General features: G+C 37.7%; 2 protein-coding genes across 3 annotated transcripts; one reads left to right on the top strand and one right to left on the bottom strand.

The window, feature by feature from the left end:
- Positions 1-435: 435 nt before the first annotated feature.
- TRIR (telomerase RNA component interacting RNase) lies at positions 436-5,544 on the bottom strand. Its single transcript, XM_058166239.1, has 3 exons — positions 5,148-5,544; positions 2,944-3,021; positions 436-2,471 (listed from the first exon to the last, which is right to left on the bottom strand). The coding sequence occupies exons 1-3, from the start codon at positions 5,403-5,405 to the stop codon at positions 2,364-2,366; spliced, it is 444 nt and encodes a 147-aa protein (XP_058022222.1). The 5' UTR covers positions 5,406-5,544; the 3' UTR covers positions 436-2,363.
- A 294-nt stretch (positions 5,545-5,838) lies between these two features.
- On the top strand, positions 5,839-21,579 carry GET3 (guided entry of tail-anchored proteins factor 3, ATPase). 2 transcript variants are annotated; one of them, XM_058166237.1, is made up of 7 exons: positions 5,839-6,154; positions 8,623-8,770; positions 10,418-10,566; positions 11,038-11,188; positions 11,573-11,680; positions 13,949-14,146; positions 15,936-21,579. In XM_058166237.1, the coding sequence occupies exons 1-7, from the start codon at positions 5,994-5,996 to the stop codon at positions 16,065-16,067; spliced, it is 1,047 nt and encodes a 348-aa protein (XP_058022220.1). In that variant the 5' UTR covers positions 5,839-5,993; the 3' UTR covers positions 16,068-21,579. The 2 variants fall into 2 exon arrangements, with proteins under 2 accessions (XP_058022220.1, XP_058022221.1); XM_058166238.1 differs by lacking the exon at positions 5,839-6,154 and adding an exon at positions 6,326-6,737.
- The last annotated feature ends 836 nt before the right edge of the window (positions 21,580-22,415 follow it).

The following is a 22,415-nucleotide window of genomic DNA, read 5'->3' as shown; positions in this document are numbered from 1 at the left end:
CATTTTTTCCAAAAACATGGCAAATATAACTCAGAAAAGGGCAAATGCATCTTGTTTTTTTCATTGTAATTGAAAGCAAAATACAACATTTCACTAATTTATAGGCAGAAGTGCCGTTTTTTCCATGATGTAATTATAGCTATGTTTATGCAATAGGGTAAGTTTTAACACGGGTTGTCTCATGCACGAACCTAGTAGTGTCTATGCATGTGCAAACCATGACGGTTTAGAAATAAACTTCTTGGCTGCACTATTACAATAAGAAAATTAATCATTTTCTCTAACTTCACAAAGCATATTTATGGAAAACAATTTAATTATTTTAAGTACAGAACAACTCCATTTAGCTTTCAACCTTCTGAAAACTATTGACCAGTATCACTTGTATTTAAAGACTTGTTACCACATAAGCAAAGGAAAATCTGGATGCTATGGTTATACCTTCAGTAAACAGTTTAATGTCTTTGCATGTTTAAATAATGCGACCTAGAAAAAATATATGAAAAAATGTACCAACAAATATTCACAACAAAATTGTATTTAAAAATATTACTGTATTAAGGATGATTAGTACTCTAATCTGGGCTGTGGAAGTCAAAAGCAATAAGAGTCGTAAGCCTGATCGAATGTATAATAAAGAAGAAAATTGGCATCACTTTACAGGAAGCTGGAAATAAAATACCAAACCTTTATTTTTTTTCTGGTGTTTTAACAGCAATCTCTCATATTATGAGAGGCAAAAACAGAATTTTTGTTTTGTCTAACCACTCCCTTACCATGTTCGGAAATAGTTCCTACATGCTCATTGTGCATGTAAAACCTGTAATGAGAGTTCTTAGTTACACTAAAGAACACTCTGATGTTTTATGTAAAATTCCAGCAAAAATGCTTAAAGAACCCTGATATAAAGAAAGCATTGTTCTTCAAATGCATTACACAAAGGCCCAAGGTATACTGAATGTGGAAACCAATGGCCTTTTCATGGCAGAAATTTATTTAATAGATCAGGTCCAGTGATGAACAGTGATGACTGAAGAAGAAAAAAATAGACCCAAACAGTGGGATCAAACCTCAGTTTGTTTTTCTCCAGAGTACAAATCCTTCTTTGTGAATATCGCATTAATAGTGCAGTTCAAAAATCACCCAATCTATTTAGAGAAAATGGCACAAACTGGATAACATTTAGAAGCGAAACCCAATTCCAGCACAACAAAAAAATAGCTTCTTTATGCCAACCAGAAAACAAGATCTCATTAGTGTTCCCTGACTTGAAATCAATTGCTGGGATTGTACCAGAAGCCCTTATATGAAATTGTCATGCCCAGTTTCAGTGTCCAAATGCACGTGAGGTGCTTTCCATTTCAACAGTATTTTATGGAAAGTATAAGAAACCAAACTCCGTATACGTAAACAAGTGATGAAAGAGCATAGGTCCCATGCATGCAAAAACCCATTATCAACACAATGGCTATAGACCCGAGTTCTTGCTTTCAGAGCCAAGGACCTCTGCTCAAAACACCTAGGAGTGGGACACAGGAGCAGTCAAAGGTTAATATAGTTATCTAGAATTCATTGCAGAGCGCACCTAAGGTAATTTTAGTGATTTTCTCAAATATGTAATACTTGGTACAAAAACAGACCAAGTGTTCTGCTTCTTAGTAGACAGGCACAGGATACCCCCCAGTATTAGATTGGAGCATGCTTAGGAAAAGGCTAGGAAAAAGCTTAAGAAGCAGCTGGAATTAAATACAAAACTCCGTAATTCACTGCAATATGCAGTGAAATTGGAGTAGGGAGAGAACAACACGGGCATAAATGCAACTACAGAACAGTCAGACATTAAACATATCAAGAGATCCAGATTCATTTGTCTTTCATAATGAAAAGAGAGGGATTACTTCAAGCTCTGGAATTATTACAGTCTGCAGTACTGACTGACTATTTGCAACCATATCTTAAATTTATCTTCAGCAGTAAGAGGTACTGAATTTGATAGAGAGCTTCTTAGCATGTCCTATAGTAGAAAGTTCAGGGGTACAGAAAATGTTAAGCAAAGGCTCAATGCTGAAGGTTTATCAGGAAAGGTATATTGCCTGATGATTTTGGGAAAGAAATATCAGAACAATTCCACTATTTGGAGAGAGGGTGTTACAAATTAAAAATCTGGCAACTAAGTCAAAGTTCTTAGCTCTCAGAAGAAGGGAAAAACAATAAATCAGTGAAGGAGGCTCTAAATTTTCAAATATAAAAGTATGGCAAGTCTCCTGCTGCCATGGCAGCATTCAGTCTTGTGGGACAGCACTACTCCTTTGATATTTTAAATAATTATGTACATCACAGACAGTCCAGGCTGGAGATAAAAGTTATTTCACTAAAGGCCGGGTTTTATCATCATCACTGCACTGGTGGGCTTTGTACTTTTTCACTTCAGCCATATATTTCGCCCATGCATCTCCTTTATTTGTCAAAACCTACAACAGAAAAAAAAAAGGGAGCCAGTTACGGAATACACATTTAAGCAACTGAACTTAAAAACATTCTTAGGGTACCAGTTCTCATGAACACCAGCCTACATATAAATCTAGGAAAGCCATTCAACTGAAACACAGAGATTGTAATTTTACTGGAGAAGTCAGCCACAATACTTACTGCATGGACTTCCGATTACCCTGTCTCATTCTAATCTGCTACATAAGGTGCAGTTAGGATAACAGGATATTATTACTGCTCTGATCTTTTTAGAGCTAAATTCATTTTTTACACCAAAAATGGACACAACATCTCACTTAAAACAGATTTAGGAAATGAATAAAGAATATTATTACAAAAGAACAAGAAACAAGTCATTATTTTCCCAAGCCATAAGGTCAGACCCAGCTGTCAGTTTTAAACTACGGTTTTAAACTCATCTCAATTTATTATTCCTGATGTGTCCCAGCTTACCTCCTCCTCTGTCTTTTGTTTCTTGGCTACCACTCCTGTCTTCAGGGCTAGCTTGCTGCCCCCTCTCCGCTTGCCCACCTGGGTGAAGGGATAGAAGACTGCAACCGTTATACGAGCCTGGGAGCTGCAAGGGGAATGTTGCCCACTATATAACGGTATAGGGAGTCCTTCAATTAGATCATCTTAGCTCGCCATCACACCTGTCAGTCTGTACAGAGCTGCCGAGCGTTACCTACACCGCTGTGCTAGGAGGGTAAAAGGGCACCTTAGCAGTGTTCACCAATACATCTGTACAGTTAAGCCCAAACATTAAAAGACATTAACAAGTAACAAGAAATGGAAGTATTCCAATTTCTGTTCAGGTTTGCTGCCTGGTGGGAAATAGGAACACCATTCTATTTTTACTTTTATTTCCCTACAATATAACAATCTGGAATACATTATGTGAAGAACTTTTATTTGCTCAAAATCATGAAAGCAATAAAGTTAGCAGACTCAATACAACATTAATTCAAAATAATTATCTTTTTTATGATTTTGGGAAGTGTGGTGTATGCTATATATAATCTTACATACAAATGCAAAGGCCTTCTGCATACATTTAAAAATGGTATTTACAATACCATATAAGCATGTATGTGATTCAGTTTTTATGTTGAAAAACAGAATTTTTGATCTTCAGTTGAAGAGGACAGTTTAAAATAGAAAATGTCAATTTCAGTTAGCAATAAACAAAACAGGGATTCCAATTATCACTTTTAGATAGTACAGCACTCCCCAATCCCTCCCCAATCCATTTCTGGAGCAATGCCACATGCATTGCAAGTACAAATTGTTTTATATATGGTGATGGAAACATACATGTTGGAAAACAGTTTATAATTAGAAACTTCCACCCAACATTTTAAAGACTGGAAATAAAACATCTTTATTTGTAATGTTTAGGCTACAATGCCTACAGATATCTAGGAGTAAATTCCATTGAACCCAATTAGAATTACAGGTCAATAAATATGGCCAAGAGTATATTTCATTGTAATGCAGAACAGACTTTATTCCTCATGTTCAAATTTATAATTAATGCTTGATGTAGGTGAATAAAGTCATACTTCCAATTTTCCCTAGCCAGTGCAAATAAAAATGGTTCAGTATATTTCAAACTTATTGTATCACATCAACAAGAACAAAAAGATTTCATTTGGGTTCCAAGAGACACACTGATGACTTTAAAACTGTGAATACAAAAAAATAATGTGCTAAGAAACGTCTGTTACTATTCACTAGCAAGAAATGTGTATGAGGAGGGGGGAAGCAATTTCATTTCAAAAACATTTTGATAGACTTTTAATGCATTCCACTTAATTTACTTGTGCTTTAATAAAGGCTGAATCAGCCTAAAATGAAGTTTTCCAAAAGACAACTAAAAGCAAAGCACATTGCATTCCGTACTAACAGATCAAAGTGTTTCCATCTCTATTGCTTCCATTTTTTTTTTAAAAAACAACAACCTATATTATATGCATGTCAAGAATGGCAGCTTTACATTCACAAAAGGAAAACTCCAAGTTGGGACATCTGTCACCACAGACTCTTATCAAATCAAGGTTAGGGTTATGGCACAGAGTTCAGCCAATATTATGAAGCCCAGCAGTTACAAAGCCCATATAAACCTGCCCAGGAATGAATGGTGTCAAGCATGGAGCATCACAGTCCTGTGAACAACTGTGGATCAGTTCATTTTCTACTCGTATTTGGGGTGGGGTGGGGGGACAGGGGGAACTAATACAGCGAGAAAGTGAGGGGGGGAATGTACTAAATAGCCACAAATACCCCAAGACATGCTTAGAAAGATGGGTCTAATATGATGCCTTTCAAAACAGATGTGGGGGAGGGGGGAGGAAGAGTTCAGAAGGAGGAAGAAGAAAATGTAACATTGCTCCTGCTAACATCGTATTGCTTTAATAAAAATTAATCTCTTTTATAGGGGAGTAGGGATGCAAATACTAGGGGTGGTGGAAGCGAATAGTCTAGAGAGGCGGCACCCGGAGAATGACTGCCTGTGTTTATTAAAGACATCCTACTTTTGACAGAAAGCAAATTGACAAAAAGGGTTCCAAGCCTCGGTCCTTCGGGGAAGGCCAAGGGGGGGAAAAAAGGAGGAACAAGGGGAAGAAGAGAAAAAGGTCAGTGCCCAGATCCCTTACGAAGCTGAGGGCGTTCCCGCTCCGCTTCTTTCCCGGTGGCTCTTGGTCCCCGGGCGGCTCTGGCCGCGGTTCGGTCTCTTTCCGTTTCTCGGCCCCGGCCATCGCCGTTTCTCGCCCGCTCTTTCCTCCCGACGCAGAGGCTTCCTCCATGCGCCGCTTGAACAGCTCGAGAAAAGAACCGTCGTTGGCGAACACGTTGACGCCGCCCGGTCCTGCCGCCTCGGAAGCCTGGCCTTCTCCCGCTGGCACCCCGGCCATCTCTCGAGCCTTCTCTGGCCCACTCTGCGCGCGCCCGGAGGATGACGGGAAACGATTACGAAGCCTGCCCGCCGCAAAGCATCCCGGGAAAAAGCCTCTGTAGTTAAAGGTCGGGCCACGCGCACGTCGAAGTGAAAAATTTTTTCGGACTGGGGCGCCTGGCTCTCCGAGGGCCCGACTTAAATCGACAGCTCTTCCGGCCAATCAAAACACATTAAATCACCGCTTAAGATGAAAGCGATCTTTGCCAATCGGAGAAAAGGAGGGGCGGGTATTTGAGTCTTCTTCCGCTATGCCGAGGCCAATCGGGAAAGGTACCTTAAGCGACCAATCCGATTCAACTTTTTAGATGGGAATATACCAGCCATTCAGAGGTAAAGGGGTGTAGTTTGTTCTGGCGCCAGATCTGTTTGTGATGCGGTGATTTGACATGATGACGTTAAGGATTTAAACCCAAGAGGAGGCCCACAAGGAGAGGGCGACGCGCCGTTTCTCTCCCTGTTAAATGTTGATGCGCCGGTTTTTAACATTAGAGCCCCGCATTAAAATGGTGTAGCCGGGCATCTTGTCACGTGATTTTGTTCCAAGATGGCAGCGGTGGCATCTGGGCTGTCGGCTGAAGCGGACGAGTTCGAGGACGCGCCTGATGTGGAGCCGCTGGAGCCGACGCTGAGCAACATTATCGAGCAACGGAGCCTGAAGTGGATTTTCGTGGGCGGGAAGGGCGGTGTGGGCAAAACCACTTGCAGGTGAGTCGGACGGCGTCAAGGAGTGTGATGGCGGGCGCCGCTTTACTCTTTTTGCAGGGAAAGTGGCGGGTGTTTTTTGCTTTCGTGAGTTGTTGAAGGATCAAGATGAAGGGGGATCCGGGGGGGGGAAAGTGCTGCTGCGCTCCTTGTTGTTGACACCCAACCTCTGGAATTGCTGCCTCGTATTACTTGGCAGTAAAAAGTAAAAGGGACGCGGTGGCTCAGGGCTAAGACAGCTGAGCTTGTGGATCGAAAGGTCGGCAGCTTGGCGGTTCGAATCCCTATTGTAACGGGGTGAGCTCCCGTTACTTATCCCAGCTTCTGCCAACCTAGCGGTTTCGAAAGCACGTAAAAATGCAAGTAGAAAAAATAGGGACGTCTTTTGGTGGGAAGGTAACAGCGTTCAGTGCGCCTTTGGCGTTGAGTCATGCCGGCCACATGACCACGGAGACATCTTCGGACGGCGCTGGCTTTTCGGCTTTGAAACGAAGATGAGCACCGCCCCCTAGAGTCGGCAACGACTACCACGTATGTGCGAGGGGAACCTTTACCTTTATTATTTGGCAGAGGAAGCCGGACGACGGTGAGTGGTAGGACCTTGCAATAAATGAAAATGTAAAATTATTGTGAAGAAACCTGAGGGGTAAGGAAACACGCAGGATTGGCGTCATTTCTTCCCAAAGGATCGTTGGCTGCATTTGAAATCTGAAATAAAATTAGGAATTGAAATTTCTGTTTAAAGTCAAGGTTTAAACTATTCTTGCTTAGGTCTCTGTAGCTCTGGGTTTCCTTCCTCAATGACCTTGAATGTTTCGTGGCTCCTGATAGAGTGGGTTGAAAATATTTTCTGACATGTATATAAAAGTTTTCAAACTGTAAGTTAGAAAATGCCCTATTTTTTAAAAAAAAAATCCGGATTAATGAAGTTAAGACCTGGCGTTCTCTTTGATTCCCCATCCCATTGGTTGAACTCTACCAACAACAGTTTTTGCACTTTCAAGGGACAAAAACGGTGTGATTTGTGGTAGATTTGCTATTGTGCAATATTTCTGTTCCAAGTTACCTTGGAATCATAAAACAGAATTTGTGATAGAAACATTGAAAGGCATTGGCATGTACCAGTAGTGTTAGATTTAAGCATGGGTTTTTAATTAGTCTAACTTTACAGTGATAATTTATAATTATGTGATGCACATAAATGTACTGTATGGCTCATAATCAATTATCAAATGGTTTCTCATGATTGGTTTATCCTGAGATAGGGATGTGATTGGAGAAAGCTGTAATACTATATATGTGATGTTTAGAAGTGAATTTAAGAGGGCTGTTCTTATCTTAAATTACTAAAGTTGCATTCTTTCAACACTGAAAGTTTTCCAATGAATTTGCCAAAGCACTGTTTTGACTTAATGTAAGATTATTTTACAGTATAAAAGAAGTGTCCATAGGATAATAATTTATTATTGAAGTCAAAGTGCCATCAAGGTAAATAAAAATATGTTTCACAATTACAGTACACGTAGTCCTTGAATGTTGATTCAAAATTATGATGTCCTTGGAAAATTATGACCCATCCTTGAAGTTATGACCATTGCACCACCTCCACAGTCATGCAATTATAATTTGGGGATTTGCAGCCACTTCACATTTATGACGGTTGCATTGTCATGTGATCAGGATTTGTGACCTTTCTAGCTGTCGGATGCAAACAACCAAAATGCTCTAAGGTTTAGATTTCTGTATTGTTGACTCAGTTGTATGTAAGAATCATGCCAGACTGCCTGCTTTCCCCTGGAAAAGCCAGAACTATACCTTAGTGTCTGACCTCATATGCTTCCTCCACCGATCTGTGGAGTCCAAAATGGAATGTTTCTTAACTACCCAAATGAGCTGGCCTTCCTTTCACCAGGCTTCTGACAAGAAAATCAACTGAGCAAGTAGGATTTATTTAATGACCATGTGATTTGCTTAATGATTGGGGTAAAATGGTAATAAAATCAGGTCTGGTTGCATGATGACTCCTCTTGAGATCGTATCACTTAGTATTTATGTTGTGAACTATAGTACTGTATTATATAGAAACATCCACAGCTGTCTTTTGCAGCAGAAAAAAAGCTTAAATACAAAGCACAGTAAAATGTCTCAGATTTTTTCTAATATATAATCCTATTTTTGCAAATTGCCTCATTCAAAATTTCAACTGTCCTAAATACAATAATTCACAAGTGTAATATCTGTTATAGTATTATCTTTTTCCTTCAGAGTAGTTTCTTCATTTAAAAAAAGCATGCAGTAATCACTTGCAATTTATTAGTTTAAATTTGTATTTACTAAATAGTTTGGATAAATCTTAAAAGTTCTGCATATGGTCCTTCAGTACAGGCAGATCTGAATTTTAGGAGCTTGTCCTATTTGTAGTTTGCGTGCTTGTATTAATAACTGCTTCTTGCTTCTCTTTTGTGGTCCAGTTGTAGCTTAGCTGTACAGCTCTCCAAGGTACGTGAGAGTGTCCTCATCATCTCTACTGATCCTGCTCATAACATCTCAGATGCGTTTGACCAGAAATTTTCCAAGGTTCCCACCAAAGTAAAGGGTTATGATAATCTTTTTGCCATGGTGAGTGTACTTCTGAGAAGATAAATAACATGTTTTCGGATGTTAAAATTGTGCACATGTTGTGTAGAAAGAAAGATCTGGACCAAATTTATTTTATTTTTATCTTAAATAATACAATAATACTCACAAATTATTTGAAGAATATGCTATTCCAGTTACTTTGTCTCCTTATTAGTAAAGGCTTTTCCTTCTAAAAGTTTTGTAAATATTTGGGCATTCTTTTAAAAAATGGACTGCCTTATTGCAATTATTTTATTAATCAAAACATTACTCTGGACAATGTACAATAAGCAATAAAATGCATTTAAAATATAAATATCAATGTTAAAAATAAACATAAATAAATCTCAGAGAGAGAATAAATACCTCCAATCTCAACAGTGGATATGACTCCTATTCAGTCATATAAACAGTAAGTGCACCCCATTGAAAATTTTGACTTTTGCAACATATTTCAACATATATTTATCTTTCAATAATATTGATAAAGGAAATCTAACACAGGTGATAGTTACACTGTTTACATTTTGCAGTCCATTCTGTAATTTAAATATGCAAATTTATCTTATGGAAAAAGTAAGTTCACATCCTCATTTATTGCCACCTCAATACCTAAAATGAGAATCCGTTGCAGATGATTAAACCATCAATTCTCTGTTCAAGAAGATATTCCAAGTGGAGAAGATTTCAAATAATTGCCAGCTTGTTCTGGCCAAGCCAGCCTACAAATTCAGGCTGAGAGCAGAATGCAAGTTGCAAAAAAAGTCTCTTAAGTACCCCCAAGTTTTGTCACATGACCTACAGGTAGATTTTGCCACAACATATGTGAAAGTGTGCATTATTAAGAAGAAGCTGCATAAATTAGATCTTCATGACAGGTGTGCCAAGAGGAAACCTTTGCTTTTCTAGAAAGAACATAAGGGCAACACTAAATTTTACTTCAGACCCTGTAGACAAAGACCATAACTTCTGCAACATTGTGCTCTGGACAAAGAGTTAGTTATTTGTCCATAATACCAAGGGACATATTTGGCAAAAACCAAAGACAGCATTGCAACAGAATAACCTGATATCAGCTGTAAAGCATGGTGGTGGAAATGTTATGGTTTGGGGCTGCTTTGCTGCATCAAGAGTTTGACTATCATCAAATCCAGCGTGAATTCTTCATTGTACCAGAGGGTGCTTGAGGCATATATTCATGATGGTTGTAATGTCCCTGGGTCATGTGATCACATTTTGCAACCTTCTGACAAGCAAAGTCAACGGAGAAGCCAGATTTACCTAACAACCATGTTACTAATGTAACAGTTTCAGTGATTCACTAAAACAGGGGTGTCCAAACTTGGTCCCTTTAAGACTTTTGGACTTCAACTCCCAGAGTTCCTCAGCCAGCTTTGCTGGCTGAGGGACTCTGGGAGTTGAAGTCCAAAAGTCTTAAAGGGACCAAGTTTGGACACCCCTGCACTAAAACAACTGTGGCAAGAAAGGTCATAAAGTGGGCCAAAATTTAACAAACTTGAGGTCTACATGTAGATTATTTTCCTATCATAAATTCTGTTGTTTCACTCAAAGCATTCATATTGAATGGCTTCATGATGCAGCTTCTACGTGGTGGTGTTGAATTATTCTGTCCTGATTTATTATTAGGAGATTGATCCTAGCTTGGGTGTGGCTGAGCTTCCCGATGAATTTTTTGAGGAAGATAATATGCTAAGTATGGGCAAGAAGATGATGCAAGAGGCCATGAGTGCCTTTCCTGGTATCGATGAAGCAATGAGTTACGCTGAAGTGATGAGGTGAGAATTTTGAACTGAAGTATCGGGCTCATCGTTTACCCTGCTGTGTATTTAAAACTTCTCTTTGGAAGCAAAGGCTAAAAATTTTTTACCTGCATTCAGAAATGTAACATGTAATACAGTTTTCTTTAGCGGTAAGTCCAATGTGATGTGGATGTGGACTTCTCATTTGTGATGCTGATTTCATTTATGTTACAGACTCATGGCCTGCTGTGAATATACAATTCTCTCATAAGATTCTTGTATGTATCTTGTGTTTGTCTAGTGACCAGAACTCAAATTGCCGAGATTCTGCATTTCACATTTTCATTGAGGGGATGAAAAACCAAAATTCATATTTATGGATATCATTTGATTTGTGAGAGAAAGATTTGTAGTATATTTTAATTGGCGTCTACAATAGAAATTAGCAATCTGGGAATAATACTGTTTTGAAACATGCCGATAGTGTTCTCTTTCTGGCCTGAACAGGTTGGTGAAAGGAATGAATTTTTCCGTGGTGGTGTTCGACACAGCACCCACAGGACACACATTACGGCTGCTCAATTTCCCCACAATCGTGGAGCGGGGACTAGGTCGACTGATGCAAATAAAGAACCAAATCAGTCCCTTCATATCCCAGGTAAAGGAGGAGAATCATCTGCAACATAAAAGCATAAGACTTTATTGATAAAAATATTACGCTAGTATCTGACTTGAATGCTACCAATTGTCTGTTCCTGCTTGAACTCTAGTATTATTCTTCCAATACAGCTTTGGGGAATAGTGTATAATTATCAGCTCTGGTATGTGACATGGCTTCTAGGATGGAATAGAAATCAAAATATTGTTTATTCCGTCGACAACCAACAAGATGTAGTAGCACTAAAGTATATTGTTGTGCTTGATTATTCTGCCCTGAGTTGGTTAGCCTATTTCAGTTTCTCTTTCACTTGCCTTATACTACAATTATGATTTGCCCTCTGTTGAATGTTGCCCATCATTGCAAATTTTTGTTTTTTACTAGATGTGTAACATGCTTGGCCTAGGAGACATGAATGCTGACCAGCTGGCTTCCAAACTGGAAGAAACACTTCCTGTTATCCGCTCTGTCAGTGAACAGTTCAAAGATCCAGTAAGTATGGCAAAAGCAGAGGGATTAGTGAGGATATAATCTCTAGGCATAAGCAGATCTGAAAGAGATTCACTTCTTCCTGGAAATTGGACAAACATATTCATTTTAGCGGTTGTGTGGAAAGGTGGATGATTCTTCCTGCATCTACATTCTCAAAGAATAACTTACTTAAACTAGGACCATTTTTATTCACCAATGTTTCACTATGTTAAATAGAGAATACAGAATACCAGAGTTGGGCCCACGGACCGCAAGGGTGACACCCCTGCTCTAAACTATTCCAGACAAATGACTGTCCAATCTTTTCTTAATTCCACACATGGACAGCACCACTACTATCATTTGTTGTTACCATGTAATTGAATTCATGCAGGAGGACATGCCAGCTGACATGGAAGAAGTTGTTGAGTAGTTTTCAGGTACAGTTCCATGTAAATATTATAGGAAAAATTACAGGGCATTAGTTATAACTGGTGTCATTAAGGTATATAGGACTGGAGTCAAGTTTATTCATATATAAAATGTAAAGATTGGAAAGTTATAGACCTTTTGCTGAAAATAGAAAAAAGGAAATAGTGATCTCTGGATTTGATTGAAGAACAGGTTGAAGGGATTATTGTAATGTTGAGTGAGAAGGGCTAGAGTTTGTAATTCAGTGAAGAAGGGTGAAAGTTACCTCTTTAATTATTATTTTTTGTATTTTCTGCACCATTTTCTCTTTATATATTTCTGTATTTGTCTTTTATCTATGTAAAAACATAATAAAAGTTATAAAAAATCATGCATAAATGCATTTGGGTTGTACAGCATAAAAATTGAGCAAAAGTACTGGTTCTTGGCCATCAAGCTAGTTTATGGGGTTACAGTCCCATTCTGCTTTTCAAAAAAAAAAATTATACATGCTCCCTCCCCATCCCTCTAATAATGGGGAGAAACATTAATTAGCCAGTTACAAGTAAATGCAGTTAATCTGTTTTTCATGTAATATTTATTTGAGTAATTTATTTGATCTTTCCGATTGTAGCTGAATAAACTTGAAAATAGAATATTCCAATTAAAATATCAATTTGATGTGTTGCCAACAAGAGTCCTCAAGCAGGATTTTTTTAAAAATGGGTTATTAGAGATAGGTCAAAAATGACTAACGAAAGAACAGAACCCACAAGCTGTCTTTTCTAGACATTTTCTGAAATTGTACATTGTACAAATTTTGTGGCTTGGCTTCACGCTTACTGTATAAAAGTGTTTGTTTATCTGGAAGGGAAGACTAAAGATATTTGACATATTGGTTCATTTTGCTATAAGATTTGAAAAACAAGTATATAATTAAATAATATACTAGCAGAAAATGACTGAAATTTTCAGGAACTGAACTCATTAGGAACTGTGACTTGCAACTGAGGTTGCAAATGGACACTAGAGGGAAGTAAAGGACTAGGCAGAAAAGAGTTAAAATGGATAAGCAAGCTATAATCTTATCTTGAAGGGTTTTTTAATAATTAAATTCAAGTATTAATAGGTAATGTCTCAAAAAGGATACAGATGTCAGTGGATAAATTTTTAGAAGATGAGAAAAAATAGACATTATAGAGTTTGAAGGAATGGAAGACAACATTCAGATAACCAACATGAAAATACAGAAAAATCAAGAAAAGGATCTAGACATGAAATAGCTGTGACAAATTCTGGATGTCTCGCTATGAAATTTATAAACTTGACTAAAGCTGATGAAAGATTTGAAGACTCTTCTTAAATATCAGGAGATTGATGAATGATCAAATCCTACGATGCCATTGGAATGACTTAAATGTGAAGAGCAAAAAGAAGTACTATAAAGTTGGACCATTTGATCAGGGATAAATTACTTGTTCTATATTTCTCACAACTCCTAATTGACTTTTTGCTGAAATAATACTGAAAAGTTGACAATTAGGCTACATGGAGAAAAGCTTTTTATTCGTATTTTATTTGTAATTTTATTTTTCTTCTGCATCTTCTGAATTTTTATTTTTTCTTTTCTTTTGCATATTTTTTCCTATGTTTATTAAAATTTCAATAAACCTTAAGGTGCTTAGGAGAAGTTGTTTCTGTTTTTCATATTTTATTTCTGTCACTAATTCTTGTTTTCTAAAACATGACAAGACATGAGAGGGAATGGAGAAAGAGGCAGCTGCATTGATGATGGGTTCCGCGGAGAGCGAATGAAACAAAACTATACTATGCACTTCTTCACATCATTGAACTAATTATATCTTGTTTGTGTTACAGGAACAAACCACTTTCATCTGTGTTTGCATTGCGGAGTTCCTATCGCTGTATGAAACAGAACGGCTTATCCAGGAGTTGGCCAAATGCAAAATTGACACCCATAATATCATAGTCAATCAATTGGTCTTTCCTGACCCTGACAAGCCTTGCAAGATGTGTGAGGCTCGGCATAAAATCCAGTCTAAATACCTTGACCAGGTATGATTAGAAGCACTGCAGATTCCCTGATAAACTGAGAACATATTAATCCATATTAGGCCTGCATAGTCTTCCAAACAGCCTTATGTGATAATAAATTTGCTGTCTCTGCACCAAAAGACACTGCCAAGCACCTCAGTTTTTCTAGGCCAGCACCAGTTCTAGTGCTGCTGCTGCTTGGCCAGCCGTGCAACACCAGGTATCTCTGTGCAGCCTGCAGTGATTTTTAATATGTCAGTGTAGCCCTTTCCCACTACAGATTGCGCAGGCCTGATCTGTATAACAGGAATTAGCTAGAAGTTAATAATTCTATTTCAACCCTTAAGGCTTAAGTATTGTGCTTTAGAATATTCTCAGCACTTGTTTCACAGTGAATGTTTAGCCTTTCTGAAGGTATATAAAATCCAGTTGTCCATTACTCATTAGCACTTAAAATTTAACTGATCACAGGTGGCTGAAGAGGGCAGAAAATGTTTTAGCTGTTTTTCTGGATATGCTGTTCTTTAGGATGTCATGCTCTTGTCTTGTTTTTATATGCCTATGGGGTGCACAGTTTTCTGTAACCCTTGTGATTATAAATATTTTAGATAATATAAAAGATGTATATAATAACTAATTTGGATGGTAGTTTTTTGTCATATTTAAATAAGTTAGTGTCCAGTTGCCTATATTTGTCAAACTGCTCACCTATTTCTATTCTTTTTTCTGCTGTTTCCTTTTTTTAAAAATCTTTTTCTTGCTTTAGCTTTTGTTTTTTCCTTTAAAGTTCTCAACCTTTCTGACTGTCTTTCTAAACTTCGCATCAGGATTCTGTAATTTCCCCTTTTTATTCTTTAATGTCTTCATAGCTTTCAAGGAATGTTTTCTATCTCTTTTTTAGTCCCAGACCACTTTCCTTTCAAGTGTTTCTCTAATTTAATATTTTCTCTCATAATTTCCCCCCTCTCCCTTTTATATGACTTCATATGACTCTTATTTCACTAAATCTTACTCTGAGGATGACTGACTTCAGATAGAATTTCGTTGAGCCCAGCATTTAAAGCCCAGTGTTATTCTGGAGGGTATAATAATAATCATCTAAACTTCTGGCTGACCTAATAACTGATTTGACAATACCTGAGGTTAGTAGAATAGAACAGAAAGAATTGGAGAAAATCACAAAGTATCAACATCTGTAAATCAAAATTGAAAGATTATGGCATAAAATGGCTGTGGTAGCCCCAGTGGTGTGGCCCAGTGGGTGACATACCAAAACATATTGGACAGCACTTAGGAAAGTTGTGCATTGGCAGAATTTCCATCAGTCAATTCCAAAAGGCCACCCTGTTTGGATCCACATATATATTACACTGATAATTATGATATCCTAGGTTCTTGGGAAGAACTCAGTATGTATGAAGGCCTAACCAACAAAACAAGTAGCAGCTGTGACATTGTGAACAGATAGTAATAGTACAAAGGATCATCTGGTGAGTTAGTTGTATAAGTGAAATTGCACTAAGATACAACTTTAGTTCCACAGAATAATTTGCACAAAAAAAATTGATCTGCTATAAAAATGTAGCAAACCTCAAATTTAGCATACTTAATGTATTGAAATGCAAATTGTGTTTAGAATTTAAACCTAACATTGAATTAAGATGGTACAAGAAGGATTATGAAGAATAAACACAGTAAAACTTTCTAACCCAACAGGATAAATTGAAATAGAAAATGCCATAATTCTTAATCCTGATTCTTAGGTTTTTAGGATTGTTTGACTGTTCCTTTTTTCCCCCCTTTTATCCAGATGGAAGACCTTTATGAAGACTTTCATATTGTAAAGTTGCCACTTTTACCCCATGAAGTGCGAGGAGCTGATAAAGTGAATACCTTTTCAAGTCTTCTACTGGAGCCCTATAAACCACCCAGTGCAAAATGAACCCCTATGGACTGACTCCCCCTAATTGCCTCCTCTACCATTCCATGCCTGCTCTTCCCTATTCTTTTCCTGATGGAATTCCATCTTTTCCATTGACTTCTCATCTGTTGAAATCGTACGACTGACAGTTTTGTGGTGAAGCTAGAAGAAGCAGAATTGGCACTTTCACGTAACTTCTGGTCTAATACACTGATTATGTAACTCCTTGGGACACCTCAAAGCCAACTACAATGTTGAATCCATTCCCTTCCTGGACCAACTACCTAAGTTAAATGTGTGTCAGTTTTTTGTTTATTTCTCTGTCACTTGATTTCTCTTTGGATCATGTCTCCTGGGATTAATGATATTCTGATTGAGGTGCCAGTCAGGTGCTATGATGATGATACAGAAGCTGTCAGTTCATTTACAACATCAGGGTCATCAGTGCTGATGGGAAGTTTGTAAATAAATTGTAAGGGAAATAATATCAATGCTTCTTGTCACTCAAACTGTCTGATTTTCATTGGGTAGTGTCGAAAGAACTGGAGGCAAAGCATGGAACTTATTTGAGGGGGATGCTTGTTTTAGGGGAGTATAAAGCCACTGAGCTTAAATTATTTGTTTCCTTAAAGTTAACAGAAGTATTAACGATGAGGTGGTTTTATTGGCTTTCTGATGCTGGAAATCGTAAGTGGAAAATGGTTTTAAAAATGGGGAAGGGAATAGAGAGTTTGGAGTTTAACAAATTATAGGTGTTTAAAATATTTGGGTATATGTACAGGTCATTTTCTAGTCCCCAGTTCCCTCACTCAAAAGAAAACTCTTGGTATTAAAATGTCATTGTATGCACTATTTATGAAGTTTATATGTGTTTGTGTGCTGGAATATAAAAGGAAAGAGTGTAAATTGGAACAAAGCAGTTCATGATCGAGCTGGACTTATTGCTATTAGTTATAATTGAGCTCTTCCAGAGTTCAGAAGTGTTCTAATATTGTATTTATGGAATAATTTAATTCTAAGAAAATTAGAAGGGAAATTACCATGTCACTTTTGAATCTTTCACTGGGTACAATATAAAACTTGGATGGGGGAGGGAGGGAAGGAGGGCTAGATATTAGTAGTTCATGGCTTTAATCGGCTATTTTAATACTTTGAAAGCACATCCCTTCACTTGGACATTAGGGATGTGGTCTTGATGATGAGTTGCCAGTATAGATAGTTCTCAACTTACAACAATGCATTTAGACCTTTTGAAGTTACAATGGCACTGATAAGTGACATGACCTTTTCTCACATTTATGACCATTGCAGTATCTCCATGGTCACGTGATTTATATTTGGATGTTTGACAACTGGTTCATATTTATGACGGTTGCAGTGTCCCGGGGACATGCGACTTTCTGACAAAGTCAATGGGGAAGCAAGAGTCACTTAACAGCCGTGTTATTAATTTAACAACTGCAGTGATTCACTTAACAAATGCAACAAGAAAAGTCATAAAATGGGGCAAAACTCTCTTAACAAATTTCTGAATTAGCAACATAAATTCTGAGCACAATTGTAATTATAAGTCGAGGACTACCTGTACTTTGCAACTCTGAATCCTATGGAAATTTCCTTTTGTAAAATAAAGTAGGTTCTTTTGAAGACTTCATTCATTTGTAGACAAAGAAGCCTGTGTGTTTGCTCCCACAGTACAGCTGATTTTCAAAAGACATGCAATTTATGAACTTAGATCAGATCTTTAAGTATGTGGTATTTTCTTTGATAATAGGCTTCACCTTTTGAAAGCAAGGAATTATGGAATCTTTTTCTGGCTTTTTAAAGAAGAATGGGTAAATTAATGTGAAAATGTGTGTGGCAAAAGTCTGAATTTTCTCACTGAAAAAGACTGCATCCACGTCTCTTTCTGTGGCAGAAACAAAAGTGATGGTACTTTTATTTTTAAGTTGCAGGCTTTAAATGTATATAAAACGCGGTACAACAAATGGACGGATAAGTAGTACTTCAGGAGAAGATATCTGTTGAATAACATTACTAACTTCAGTCAATAGATAGAGACAGGTCAAACTACTGTAATTTTAAAAGCCTTCCTAATAAATCTTTCTTTTCTCTCTCCTTTAACAGTTTTATAATGTTATTTTGAAAAAAAAATGAATCTTGAGCAATGTGTGTGCTCAAATCTGCATCAGAAAGGTTTTTTAGACGTAATGCAGCTTTGAAAAGCATTGCCAGAAGTGTGTCAACTGCAATTTGTTGTATATAAACATTTTTCTGATGGGAAGAAATAATTGCTTTTTCGTGGACCAAAATTCAGAGGTTTTTTTGGGCGGGGGGTGGACCAAGGCTTTGAAGTTCCAAAATTCTCTCCCTGGCATTCCTACTTAGAAGAATTAAATAGATGGTGAATGAAAGACCTCTTGAGACCTTGTCAAATGGAAGTTAATAGTTTTCATTCCAACGAGCTGAAAGTCTGGTTTGGGCGAAGGCAAGCCAGACTTTTAGCTCATTTATTTTTTTATCTGCATACAGATATTTTGGAATTAAAGGATATAAGTTCCCACAATTTTTTTTTTTCAAAACACAGTTTACATATTTTTGCCAATATAGATACTAAACATTGTGCAGGTATATCAAAAAGTGACGTTGAGCCTCTTAAAATAGTATCTCTAAATTCAAGTAAGTCTAACGTTAAATGCTACACACATTGCTGGATATGGAGTAACTCAATTCAGTACTCAGTTCTATAGTCTGAAATAGCTACATGAGTCTTATCAATGGAAGCCATAGATGGCAGCTTGCCAGGACTTCCAGTGAAGAGATTTAGTCTGTCATAAATGTGTTTGTTTTTGATATTTCAGGGTTCTATATTCCCTCAATTAATGGCAGAATACAGTGGTGAGTTTGTGAATCTGTCAAAAGTTTTTGAAACCTTTGAAAGTATCCATAACCCTGCAATATTGTGGCCTATAACTGATTTGAGCTTCATCTAATCTCTATTAGTAGATAAAGAGGTTCAGGTAAAATAATACATGAATTTTTGTCATGTGTCATGCTTTTTGGACCATTCACTTTTTGTTGGGGATGGTATGTGAAGCTTTAGGTATAATAATTGCATCTTATTTACCATTAGTAACTTCAAATAAATGTTTCTGGCTCCTCTTGACTAGTCCTGCATATCCCGCTTGGCAGTAGCGCAACCCATTTCTTTTTACAACCTAGTCCTTTTTATATCCAGCTCAGGTATAAAGCCAGCCAGTTACAACCTATCCTGACATAGGTTAAACTGAGAGGCTCCAGTGATGTTAGGGGTCACCAATGTTACTGACTTAGTGGGGTCAGGAAGTCCAGAAGAGATTCCAGCTGCAGGGCTATTTGTGGTCAACCACTTTGGGGTCAGGCAAAGTGGGAGGGCCATTTTCAGTGAGAAAGTTGGGGGTGAGGGCTGGTTTTAGGGCAACAGAGGAAGGGTGCCCATTGCTATGAAAGTCTTAAGGGTTGTATAGGAGGGATGTTGACCGTTTGGCTGGTTGGTGGGAAAGTTGGGAAGAAGTCATGATGGGTTAATGATGGAAAGGGCTTGGAGCTACAAGAATACAAGGGAAACCTTGTATTTAGTTCTTGTTTGTGTCAGATTGAGATAGAATTGAGAGGATCAAGTGGTGGGGTGGGAATGCTATTGATCTTTAAAGATACTCAGCTTGGCTAGGGATTTTGCTTCTGAAATGATGGAGTACGAATGCTTGGGCCATAAGGGCAAGGCAGGAAACTTACTGGTGTAACCATCCTGCCCAATAGAGTTTCTACCTGCTTTTCTGTGCTTGGGGTCGGTGTTGGGTTTTGCTCACCTGTTGTGCTGGGAGGTTTCAGTCTACGTGCACTATTGGCTAGGAGAGCTCAGGAATTCATGACTTACATAAAGACCATAGGTCAAGTTTGTCACACATAGGAATACACACATTAGACTTCGTATTTCCCTTGGAGCAGTTTCATGAAAGGCATATGGAGGGTATCAGCCTTTTCCATAGTCCTATTACTTCCTGGTCCAATTGATTGCGACCCAACTCTTTAAAATGAAAGATCCCATTCAGATACTCGCTGATGTCTAATGGATCCAAATGCTTTTTAGCAGATGCTTGCACAGCCTCTCAGTCATCTGCCGAGCAATTTCATCTTGTTTGGCCACTAGCACTAAGAGGTTTTCTTGGCACTTTTAATTGCTCTCAACCAATCTTTTTCTATTACCTGATCTTGGAAGACACCTTTACTTAGGGGCTTCAGGAGAAAATGGCAGTAAAAATCCTTGGCGCACTGGTATGAAATGAATCTGACTAGGCACAAGTGCAAACTAAATTCAGGCCTACACTGTGGGAACAAGGTTCAATTCTCTTCATTGAATGATTAGGATACTTTCCCGCTTTCTTAATAAGACTGGGAAATTCCATTTTAGCAAAGTAATAACATGTAGATCTGCTTGGCCATGGTGATCACTTTGCCCTGGATTTTACTGATCATATCACTCAGGTTTTCCAGAGATGACTTCATGGGCAGAGTAACGTGACTGTGATAATGTCTGCATATATCATCCAGAGATGTCTTTTGATCAGTGAACCTCAGTGAAATACAAACAGGCTGCTCTCTAGAATGAGTTCTGTTCTTCACCGGTTTCATCCATGCCTTTCCTAGTACTTTTAGCGAAGCTGATGAGGGTATGCTCAGTGCAATCTGGGAACTCATCAGCACCACACTGTGAGAGAGTATGATACTACAGCCTTGAAAGAAGTTCTGGTTGAGCCTTCCATTGCGGATGAAGAATCCAGTTGTTTTGGACAATAATATTGTTTCCTTTCTGGAACAAGGTTATAGTGACATAATTATTAGAAGACAACTACATTGTTCCCATGAAGAGGCAGATTATCTGGACCTGAGCTTGCGATAGAGGTGACGTTACTCTAGTGGATTATCTTTGTAAGGTCTTCAGTTGGGGAAGTACACTCCTGGTACTTTTAGACCTCCCAGTGGATACCATCAAACACAATAGTCTAAACTATCTGCAAGGGTTGGAGGTTGGAAGCAGTGCTCAGTGGTTTCATTACTTCTTTAGATAGCAACCCAGTCTGTTCTGTAGGAGGAAAAAGAGGTCAACTTGGTTTCATTTCATTTGGGGACTCTTCTGGATTCAGCCTTGCCCCAAGTATTGCATTGGCTAAACTCTAAACTTCCAGGCACAATTCAAAGTGCTGTTGAGATCCTGCTTCTTTGGTTTCATTTCAGTTGGTGCTTAAAAAAAATAAGCTCCTGCAAAGAGCATTTTGGTCACTGAGGATTGCATCTAATTTTGAATGTTGTTAATGGATTTTAAGGTTGTGTTTGCCAGTAGTTGGTTGTTATTTAATGTTGTTACTTTTTCCTAATTTAAACTATCGTTACTGTGAATACTTCAATATTGAGTGTGTTATTTTATTAATCACTAGCTGTCTCAACAGATTACTGCAGAATCTAAGTTCAATGAATAAAGATACGAAACATTAAACGGTTTTGGATGATGATTGTTTAAGAAAAAACTCTTTGGATGAAGCTCTGATCATAATCACAATATGTAGGATCAAGAATAGTTCTAAACGATTCACAGGTTTTCTCTCACCACTGATACTTCGATAAACTTCCATGGTATTTTTCCTTATTTAACAAAGTAATATATCTTAATAGCAAAATATGTTATTGCAGCTGGGACTTCTTATAGCAGGGTATTTCAACAGAACAAATTCACTTATATCAGAAAATAAGTTTGCTTTTAAATGTTTTAACAACAACAAAAAATAGGATCTGAATCTAATTCAGTTGATTTTCATTATAAAGTATTTTGACTGAATTACTTTGATGTGTTTATCCCTAAGCAACCATTAAGAATGTTATCAAATAGCTATTGATTCGTTTCTATTCAGTGCATTCTAACCAAGAAAGAATAAAATAAAATAAGACACCTGAAACATATATGAAAGGCCAGCCAGCTTGTTTAGTTGCAGCTAAGATTCTTTAGAACTCACAGCCCTTCAAATCCTTAGTTTGAGTTTCAACATAGCAAGCAAAAAAAAATAGAATGCCCTGCCCATAACTTGTTTATCAAAATTTTTGTTGTTGTGACTAGTTATTCCTGGCTGGATTTCTGTTTGGTGCTTTAAACAAAAAGCTAAGTTGTGTCAGGGTGAATAATTCTGTAATTTTTAGTGTGACAGCTATCAGAAATCATGAAATTTATCACCAAAGTCCAATTTTAGTTATTTTCTTTAATATGTCTTGGAATGTAGAGTCCAACACCCCACTTAAAGCTCGAAAAAGCTATGTGACACTGATCTAAAGCAGGGGTCT

Source organism: Ahaetulla prasina, chromosome 2, assembly GCF_028640845.1.
Source record: "Ahaetulla prasina isolate Xishuangbanna chromosome 2, ASM2864084v1, whole genome shotgun sequence".
Taxonomy (NCBI): Eukaryota; Metazoa; Chordata; class Lepidosauria; order Squamata; family Colubridae; genus Ahaetulla; species Ahaetulla prasina.
Note: the sequence above shows the minus strand (reverse complement) of the source record. Positions and strands in the feature narration are given on the sequence as shown.

Coding starts and splice junctions, on each gene's coding strand:
- TRIR (XM_058166239.1), bottom strand. CDS start 5,405: ATGGCCGGGGTGCCAGCGGGAGAAGGCCAGGCTTCCGAGGCGGCAGGA. Junction 3,022..5,147: donor GCGGGAACGCCCTCAGCTTC/GTAAGGGATCTG, acceptor CCCTTCACCCAG/GTGGGCAAGCGGAGAGGGGG. Junction 2,472..2,943: donor AACAAAAGACAGAGGAGGAG/GTAAGCTGGGAC, acceptor TTTCTGTTGTAG/GTTTTGACAAATAAAGGAGA.
- GET3 (XM_058166237.1), top strand. CDS start 5,994: ATGGCAGCGGTGGCATCTGGGCTGTCGGCTGAAGCGGACGAGTTCGAG. Junction 11,681..13,948: donor GTGAACAGTTCAAAGATCCA/GTAAGTATGGCA, acceptor TTTGTGTTACAG/GAACAAACCACTTTCATCTG. Junction 14,147..15,935: donor AGTCTAAATACCTTGACCAG/GTATGATTAGAA, acceptor CCTTTTATCCAG/ATGGAAGACCTTTATGAAGA.